This window comes from Aquila chrysaetos, chromosome 4, assembly GCF_900496995.4.
Source record: "Aquila chrysaetos chrysaetos chromosome 4, bAquChr1.4, whole genome shotgun sequence".
Taxonomy (NCBI): Eukaryota; Metazoa; Chordata; class Aves; order Accipitriformes; family Accipitridae; genus Aquila; species Aquila chrysaetos.
Window position 1 is genome coordinate 66635144 of NC_044007.1, and position 8948 is coordinate 66644091.

General features: G+C 44.5%; 2 protein-coding genes across 3 annotated transcripts; one reads left to right on the plus strand and one right to left on the minus strand.

Annotated features, from left to right (window-relative positions):
- Positions 1-531: 531 nt before the first annotated feature.
- ALG2 (ALG2 alpha-1,3/1,6-mannosyltransferase) lies at positions 532-3117 on the minus strand. The gene is made up of 2 exons (XM_030012111.2): positions 2715-3117; positions 532-2291 (listed from the first exon to the last, which is right to left on the minus strand). The coding sequence occupies exons 1-2, from the start codon at positions 3051-3053 to the stop codon at positions 1389-1391; spliced, it is 1242 nt and encodes a 413-aa protein (XP_029867971.1). The 5' UTR covers positions 3054-3117; the 3' UTR covers positions 532-1388.
- A 238-nt stretch (positions 3118-3355) lies between these two features.
- On the plus strand, positions 3356-8567 carry SEC61B (SEC61 translocon subunit beta). 2 transcript variants are annotated; one of them, XM_041123093.1, is made up of 5 exons: positions 3356-3493; positions 3595-3692; positions 4061-4162; positions 7369-7456; positions 8234-8326. In XM_041123093.1, exons 1-4 carry the CDS (start codon positions 3491-3493, stop codon positions 7430-7432), a joined length of 267 nt encoding a protein of 88 aa, XP_040979027.1. In that variant the 5' UTR covers positions 3356-3490; the 3' UTR covers positions 7433-7456; positions 8234-8326. The 2 variants fall into 2 exon arrangements, with proteins under 2 accessions (XP_040979027.1, XP_029867973.1); XM_030012113.2 differs by lacking the exon at positions 7369-7456 and having other exon boundaries at positions 3357-3493; positions 8234-8567.
- The last annotated feature ends 381 nt before the right edge of the window (positions 8568-8948 follow it).

The following is an 8948-nucleotide window of genomic DNA, read 5'->3' on the forward strand; positions in this document are numbered from 1 at the left end:
GAGACCACCTGCTCCCAATCCGTAACAATAAGCATTATAGCATCCCAGCCTCCTGATTAAAGACAAGAACAGAGTTTGTTCATGGATTTTTGTATGTTTTACTTTAAATAAAAGCTTTATACTGGGTTGCAGTCCTAAGCAACAGAAAGACTGGTGTCTCTATTGTGAAGGACTAAATGTGAAAATGCCTGAAACTATCTTAAACACAATTTGCAGAATTCAGACTACAAAATAATATTTCATAGATAAAAACAGATCTCAAAAAATGAGGAAATGGTATAGTTGCTCAATCCATTTTCAGACTTAAAATTCAACTGTATGCATTGTGTGTGCTATTGGAAACCAAACAGAACAATGAACTAATAAAGATGCGCTAAAAAGAGAGGTAGGTAAAAAAAAAAATCAGATATACCTTGCCCAAAACCATGTATTACACTCAAAAAATAAGTCAAATTACTGTCACATGTGCAGTCACCGTACTAGGAGAAACGTATCCCCCAGCTACACTATTCAGAAAAGTTTACTGAAGAGTTACCACTAAAACAAGCAAAATAAAATGTCTTTATTGCCTGCTCCAGATTAACACATTTTTTAAAAGTGTGCTGTCATTTAGAATGAAATGTTAAGTGAAAGGGATACCATTTAAGTCTCTACAAACCAGAAACTCTCAAAGTAAAATTACATCCTTATGCACTGCAGCTATCTGCATAGACATAGAATTTCATCACTAATGTTTTTGCCTGAGGTAGTCTGGTGTCCTTGGTTTTATTCTAGTCTCAGCTACCTCCTGCTCACACACCTGTACGCTTGTTTATGACACCCAATGTGACAACATAACGCAATTTAAGAAGTAGTGTAAAAGGTCAAGTCATTTTAAAACTATACCATTTATATCCGTAACAGTGTTGGTTCTTTTAAACACGCGGTTGGTTGGACTGTGCAATTCTCTCCATACTTCAGCTGAGACAGCTCTTTCACTTAAGTTACTGATGAACATTTGAAACACCTAAAAAATAAAGCTGCGCTTGTCTTATCTGTACAAACCCACATTTTGTAAACTGAAATCAGTCATATCGTACAGTATTAAAGTAAAATGTGCAATGATTTCCTAGTAAGTTACTGCCATTTAACTATGCATTTTTCCAAGGCACAGTACACAAAGGAACTCCTACAATGGCAGATCAGCCTACCACATGAAAATTTTAAACTTCTAATAAGACAGTGGGACACGTTTTGCTTGTTCTTTGTATCAAGCAACATAAGGCAGCACAAGAAGCATAACAAGGAACTTCAAATGTCCCAGGTTCTTCATCATAGTCACAATGAATACTGGTCTCCCATACAAATTAGAAATACAAAGCTGTAAAATATAATATGGGAATGTAATTTTATTGTATTAATCTGCATATGTATTGGTACAGCTGTTCTGTGAATGCTTCTGAGGAAAATTTTTCCATAACTCTGGCTCTCCCAGCTGCTCCCATTGTGTCCTTTAAGAGAGGATCTCTCACAATTTTTTCCATGGCCTCAGAGAATTGCGTTGGCAGAGGATCACACAAAAATCCTGTAACGTTATGCAAGATTGATTCTAAAGGACCGCCTGAATTAACTGCTATAACTGGACATCTCATATACATTGCCTCCAGAGGAACAATGCCAAAGTGTTCATTGCTTGGCGTATAAAGCACACATACAGAGTTACTAAAAAGTGAGATCTTCTGTTCATCTGAGAACGATCTCAGAAAAGTGACATGGTCATTAACACTAAGCTTGGCTGCAAGTCTCCTCAGCTCTTCGTAGTGCTCCACGTTCTCCAGGACTCTTTTATCATAACCACCTGCCATAACCAGGTGAACTTCATTCCACTCATGAGAATCAAGCCTTCCTCGAAGCTCACACAAAGCTTCGAGTGCCAACGCTAGATTCTTTTTTCTCTCGTACCTATTAATGGAAAGAAACAAGAACTTTTTCTTTTTTGGTATCAGGTCAGCTATATCCACAGGAACTACTGTTTCAAAGCTACTGATGTTGAGCGACGGGTAGAGGACGTCTGGGTTTATGTGAGATAAAGACTTAAACGTGTCCTTGAACACACTGGCGGTGTACCTGCTGTTCACAACAATACAGTCTGCCATGCCAGTCGTGTACTCTTCCAGCCAGTCCAGCGGTAATCTGTAGATGCGCTTTAGGAGAGACTCTCTCTTGGTCAGAAGCTGATCAGGAAAGTGACAGTAAAACAAAACCTTCTTACGGGTTCTGGCCAGTCTAAGTACAGGAATGCAAGCAGACACCTAGGGCAACCAGGAGAGACAGGACAAGAGGAGACGTCTGTTATTTGTGTTTAGTGTCGCCGGCCCATACATGTGATTTCAAAGCCATGCCCCGAGAGCCAATCCTTTGCAAGCCAAATGCCTTCTCCCTCTCCCCTCCACAAGCGCATCAAGCTGCACTCCCTCGTCCAGGACCTCTTGCTGCGGCTCTAGATTTCCTCCCTCACCTCGGCCTGCCAGGTCGCCAAGACCCCCGCCACCCCACCCCTCGCCCCCCAGACCCCACCAAGCCCTGGCAGCTCCCCACGCACCCCCTCCTGCCAAGACCCACCACCAGAAGAGACCTGCGAGGGAAACCCAAGCGGCGGCCGCTTCCTCTCCCTCCCCCCGGCCAGCAACCCCCTCCCCACCAAATGGCGGCCCTTCCCCCACCCCGCCCCGCACCTGGTCGCAGACGAAGGCGTCCACCCGCTCGCCGCTGAGCAGCAGGATGTACAGCGCCACGAAAACCATGCGCAGTGCGGCGCACAGCGCCTGGCCTCGGCCCCACAGGCTGCGGGGCAGCCACCCGCCGGCCCGCCGCACCGACAGGCCCCGCGTCTCCGCGAAGCAGCGCCCGGCGTCGTAGTGCGCCGTCCAGATCTGCACCCGGCAGCCCCGCGCCCGCAGCGCCAGGGCCGCGTCCACCACCAGCCGCTCCGCCCCGCCCAGCCCCAGGTCCGGGTGCAGGAACAGGACGGACGGGCCTTCCCCGGCCCCCTCCGCCTCCGCCTCCGCCGCCATGGCTGCTGCGGGGCTGGACCGGGGGCCCGCCCGCCACGTACCGGGCGGCGGCGCGCATGCGCGGCCCTACCGCCACCGCGGGACACGTCAGCCTTCCTGCCGGGCCTTCCCTCCCGCCGGGCGGCCCGGCGCGCTGCCCGGCGCCTCGTCCCGCGTTTTCCCTGCTCGGCCGCCCCGGCCCGGCCGCCGGTGAGGGTGCGAGCGCGGCCGAGGCGTCGGGCGGAGTCGGCTCGCTCGGATAAGCGGCTGCTGAGGGAGGGTGGGGAAGGGAAAAGAGGCCGGTGCTGCTCAGGCAGCATCCCGGGCAGCCGGTAAGGCCCCCGGGAGGCGCGGCGCGGGGGCGGGGCCTGCTGCGGGCAGGGACGTGGCCGGAGCGGCCGTGTAGGAGCGTGTGTGGGGCCGTGCCGACCCCCCGAGCCAGCGCCGCCGCCGCCGCCATGGTGAGGTTCTGCTCGGGGCGGGGGGGTGGCTGAGGCGTCCTCTCTCCCCCGGCTGTATCCGCCGGCCCTCACCCGCTCCCGGTTCTTTCCTCTCTCCGCAGCCCGGGCCCAACCCCAGCGCCACGAGCGTCGGTTCCTCCGGCCGCTCCCCCAGCAAGGCCGTGGCTCCCCGCGCGGCGGGCTCCACCGTCCGGCAGAGGTAGGTGCCCGCGGCGGCTCCGGAGGGCGTGGGGGCAACCCTTTCCCCTCCTTGTCCTTTGTATTTGGTGGGGGGGGCAGCCCCGGCGCGGGGTGGAGGGACGGTGCAAAGGGGCTGAGCTGTGCGCTTCCCCGGGGGGGGGGGGGGGGGGGGGGGGGGGAAGGGCTGCTGCGGGTCGAATTCGTCGGTCCTCGGCGCTCCTGGCTGTAGCCCCAGTGGTGCTACCCCCAGCCATGGTGCTCTCTGCTTGCCTGGCTGCGCACGCTGATGCAGGTGTCTTCTGCAGAGTCTCTTGGGGTGCTTCGTGTTAGAAGCTGGCAGGCTGGTAACGTATCTTGGTTTTTGTTCCGTTCTGTTACCCCCTAAAGGAAGAATGCCAGCTGCGGGACAAGAAGTGCAGGCCGTGCCACTTCCACGGGTACTGGTGGGATGTGGCGATTCTACACTGAAGACTCCCCGGGGCTCAAAGTGTAAGTTGGATATATGGGTGGTGGCAGCCATGAGAACTAGATATTTCACCTGCTTATGTAATCTTTCAGTCTTTGGATTGAGAGATCAGTGTTCTGGTCTGCACTGGAAAACATGCTGAGTTGGTGGGTGCTTAGACAGAGCTGGGACAAAATATTTTATTTAATCTGTAAAGCTGGAGAGGTAGTTTATAAAGTTATAGTGGCTTTAAAAAGGTAGGTACAAGTTATATTTTGTAGTTGCCTAGGCTCACCTTAAGTGGTCTTTGAAGACTGCAAGCAATCCCTTTGAAGTTGGGAAAAATTACTTGTCACAGTGAATTTAGGCATCCTTGTGCATGTTTTTGTTCCCTTTTAATTAACCTTTTGCTTTTTCTTTGTTAATAGATATGTTGTGATCCTGCACTCCCCCTTGAAAACATAACGTAACTGATAAGCCACATGCTTGCAGAATCTCAGGTGCTTTTTAATAAAAGCTGAAGATAAATTATTTTAGCTAAGCTTGCAAAGCAAATAGCATTCCGATACCTTGTATATCCCTGTTTTTACAAGGTGAATGTTCAAAGATTATGGTCAAATATCTGGTGGTAGTGTCCCTTAAGCTGTAAAGAGAGCCTGTTTTTACTTTTTGGCCAGTTTGAATCATTCAGATAAGTTTTCCAGACAAGCTTTGCAACATAATACTTGGCTAACAAAGATGGCAGGTGTATTTCAGCTGATAGGTGCGTGCCAAGTCATACCCTGAGTGGGAGTTTGTGCTTCTTGTAGAGTTACACGTCATGACCTCTTGTTCTTACGGGGTTGAAGAGACTCAAGATGCTCAGGGATGACCCTATGGCTTCTTTTTTCTAGAATCCATTACTATTTTATTTTGGAACCCTTTAAGAGGGCTGCTGCTGGCTGCATGAACAGAATATTTGGGGAAGGGCTGGTGATAGTCTAGTTAGTGATTGTTCCATGAGTAATCCTTCCTCCGAAGTTGTCTTATGTATTTTTATTTTCATATGTGCTTGACACTTTAAAAATCAAAAACTGTACAGCAAACCGTCAAAGTAGTGGTGTTCTGCTACTGCAGGTCTTGCTTTCTCCATTCTGAATCCAGAGAGGAGGCAAGGCAGGGAAAAGAAAAGGACAATGAGCAACAATAGTGTTCTAAAGCAAATCTATGCAGATAAGCAAGGCAACTATTTTCTGTGTTGTTTGGTCTACTAAAGCTCAATTAAAAAAAAAAGAATAAAACCAAACTGAGAAAAAACAAAAGTGTTCTACCGTTAGGTAGATTTTAATTTTTTTTTCAGTAGACTTGTAATACAAGCTGTCAAAGCAGCTTTATCAATTTCAGTGAGTTTCCTTTTGAATCCTTTGGTTTCACTTTGATGCTGAATGGCCACTCAGTTGTTCTGATCTTCAATACTAGCAGGTCAGCAGGTAGATTTTCCCTTCTATTTATGTTGCAACACAGTGGTTCCCAGTTTTAAGGTTTGGAATACTGGGAGTGGTGGTTTTTTGCAAGCTGCCATGGGTAGCTGTATGGTCAGGCTTTTCATGGAAGAAACAAATCCGTGAAAATGAGTTGGTTTTACAAATCAACTGCATACTAGATGTAACGTTTTCTGAACTACGGCTTGGGAGCAACTTTCTTGCTTACAGTTTTCCGTGTATTTTTCTAAGTATGTTTTTTTTCCATAGCAACCAATTGTTATGATCTCTGTCCTATTCAGTAGGCTTAAAAATGAAGAGGGATTATAGAGGGGTGTGGTGGCCTCAATAAAGTGCTTCAGCCAAAGTTGTTTTTAAAGATGGTTGTGATCACTACTGCATAAAGCAGTGTAAAAGCTTAGCCTGGTGGGTTGGGGTTTTTGTGTGTGTTTTCTCATGTTGTTTAAAATATGAGCTCTTAAAATTACTATGAAAAAATACATAAAACCATCAGAGAACAGGTTATTTCATGCTAGCGATGATCAGGAGAATTCTACTCTAGATCAAAAGATTTATATTTTATATTATACATAATTATACCTCTGATGCTTCAGGTATTTAGTATCTGTGCTCAACATCAGAAATAATAAATCTTTTGAATAAGCAAGTTTGGTTCGCCTCAGAGAAGTACATTTATCTGTGGTACAGGATGCTACAAAATATATATGTCTTTAAAAACAATATTAGCAAAAGGAGTCTGTGGGGGAAAGCGTTGAGAGCGGGATGTGGTATTTTTTTTCTCCTTAAAACTCAGATCAAGCATTGCATACTTTGAAAAGAAGACTAAACCCAAACTTGTTGCTCTTTCTGTGGTACTTGGTACCTGTGGTTCCTGTATCTTGTCTTGAGCTTTCTTGCTTAAAGACCTATAGGCGGTGTTCCCTGTAGAGCTGTGATAGAGAATGAAATTGGGCTTGTGGTGTAATAGGCAGCCTTATGAAAGACATTCTGAGAATGCACAGTACCAAATCTTTAGAGGTGCCCGAATCTTTTTTTTTTAATTAGTATTTATTTAAACTGTGTGGTGGGCCGAGAAGATTCAGGTGTATGGAGGAGAATTGCAGGGTTTCAGCAGGTTGTCTTTGAGACTGGAGGAAATTAGATACACATGTTAGTATTGGAAAGTTGATTATTCTGTAGGGGGATCAATGTCATCTGCATGTTTAAAAAAACTCCAAACAATCCACCCTTTTTATTTCCATGTTGCTCTGTTCTGGTTAGTGGTGCTCCTCTACTCCTCTGTGCCCTTCAGCAAAGAGTAGCTCACGTATTACTACTACTAAAGGCTCAAATGAATTAAATAGTAATTCAGATACAGTGTAAGGACTTTGTGCACCTGATATCATTACGGTTTATATTATGTAGGACATAAACTTCAAATATGTATAAAACACTGGGGGTTGAGAAGTACATTCTGTTGCTTAGTGAAAGATAGCCCTTGATAGGGGTTGCTTACGTAGTTACTGTATGTGGGGACTTTTTTTATTTTGAATGTTTTGTCAATGATTTATTTGCTAAATGCTTTATGTCTGTGTTCAGGGTTCTCCATACCCAAATAAGTCTGTTAGATAATAATTGAGTTTTAAAACTCAATGTAAGATTACAGTTAACAAACATTTGAATTACACAGACCATGATCTCCTAGAAAAATATGTTAGTAAATTGTTTCAATCAATTTTCAGTTTCTTTTTTACTTTGTATTCAAGTAACATTTACCTGCTTATAAACAGTAACCTGGAGGGTAATCCAGGCTGGATAACAGAATTCATGGTGTTTCTACCAACAGCAAGTTGAAAATCAGAAACGAGATTGTATGAAGTGAGTGGTATGATGCAGTGTTGAGCGTGTGTAATTGTGTAATAGGGTGCGTAATTGTTGTGTCTCAGAACAGCGTGAAACAGCTGATTTAGTCTCTCAACATGCACCCTAAGATTAAACTGTTTTTTTTAAAAACATCACTATACCATTTCTAGACAAAGTATAAAAGTGGGAAGGAAAAAAGTTAAGAAATTTTTTAATTTATACATTTTAGGTAATGATTTAATCATAGAGTTAACTGACATTCTGTCTATCTCTTTCAAGAAAACAGAAGTTCCCATCTCTCATCCACTGCTGCCATTATTTTCCAACAAAATCTCTTAAAAAACAGCTAATGTGAATTTTATGCCAAAATTTCACTAGCCGCTAGAGGACTCTGTTGGTTTTTGTATCTGACTACATCGCTGTTCAGGTGGCTATCTGGGTAGTAAATACAGATGATAATTTTCTGGAGATTGTTTTCACAATGATGAGTAATAATGAACCATTAATTACTTTTTAAATAAGTTTTTTTGTTGTTACTTGACTATAAAGCAAAATATAATATTTAGGGTGTGTAAAACTGTACCTTTAAAAACATAGGGGCAGCAGCAGTTTTTGATAGAGATGGCTATCTCATTTCTGTGTACTTCAAGGTGTTTCTGTGGGAATGGAGTAAGAGTTTTCTAGCACAGTTGCTTATGAATTGATGAGTTCACTTGGCTGATAATGACCAGCCTTTGGACAAAGCAGACTTTTTTTTTTTATGTTAATGGTTTTTTTTTTCTTTATTTTTAGTGGGCCTGTTCCAGTTTTGGTCATGAGTCTTCTTTTTATTGCTTCTGTGTTTATGCTGCACATCTGGGGTAAATACACTCGTTCATAGACTCAGCTGCCAACTTAAAGCATACATCTTGGACCAAAAATATGGTGGATCCTGGTTGTTCTTGGAGAGAGACTGGGGAAGCTTCCTATCACCTGTTGAAGTTCTGTCAACTTTGGCTCTAATACCGAATGAGTTTCTCGGTTCGCTATTTGGGCAGGTTTAAAGTCTGTCATGGGTCATTGTGTATTTGTATCTGTACACTTAGAATACAGGTATTGCAATAAAAGTTGTATATGGAAATAGAAACAGTCTTAACTGTATTTTTTCCTCCTATTCCAATATACCACAACTGAAACTATACTTGTGGTTTTCATATATAACCATATTTCTGAGTCAGTGCCATTTGACAGTTCAAACCAGATTCTTCTATACTGTACCTTGCTATATAATTTTATGCCAGAAGGTCTTTTCCTTGTGAATGGGAGAGGCAAAATCAGGTGCACAAACATGCGAAGGCAAGTTAAACTTTACTCAGTGCTGCACTTGAGGAACAACGTGAACTGGTACCTAACTGATTTTAAAGAGAATAATTGCATGGCTGTCAAAGACATGTTTCTTCTGCAGGTCCAGACTCTTTCAAGGAGACTTAGGGAGGAAAATGGAATGGGGGGGACTGGAAAAGCAATG

Coding starts and splice junctions, on each gene's coding strand:
- ALG2 (XM_030012111.2), bottom strand. CDS start 3,053: ATGGCGGCGGAGGCGGAGGCGGAGGGGGCCGGGGAAGGCCCGTCCGTC. Junction 2,292..2,714: donor ACGCCTTCGTCTGCGACCAG/GTGCGGGGCGGG, acceptor TGGTTGCCCTAG/GTGTCTGCTTGCATTCCTGT.
- SEC61B (XM_030012113.2), top strand. Junction 3,693..4,060: donor GGCTCCACCGTCCGGCAGAG/GTAGGTGCCCGC, acceptor TACCCCCTAAAG/GAAGAATGCCAGCTGCGGGA. Junction 4,163..8,233: donor GACTCCCCGGGGCTCAAAGT/GTAAGTTGGATA, acceptor CTTTATTTTTAG/TGGGCCTGTTCCAGTTTTGG.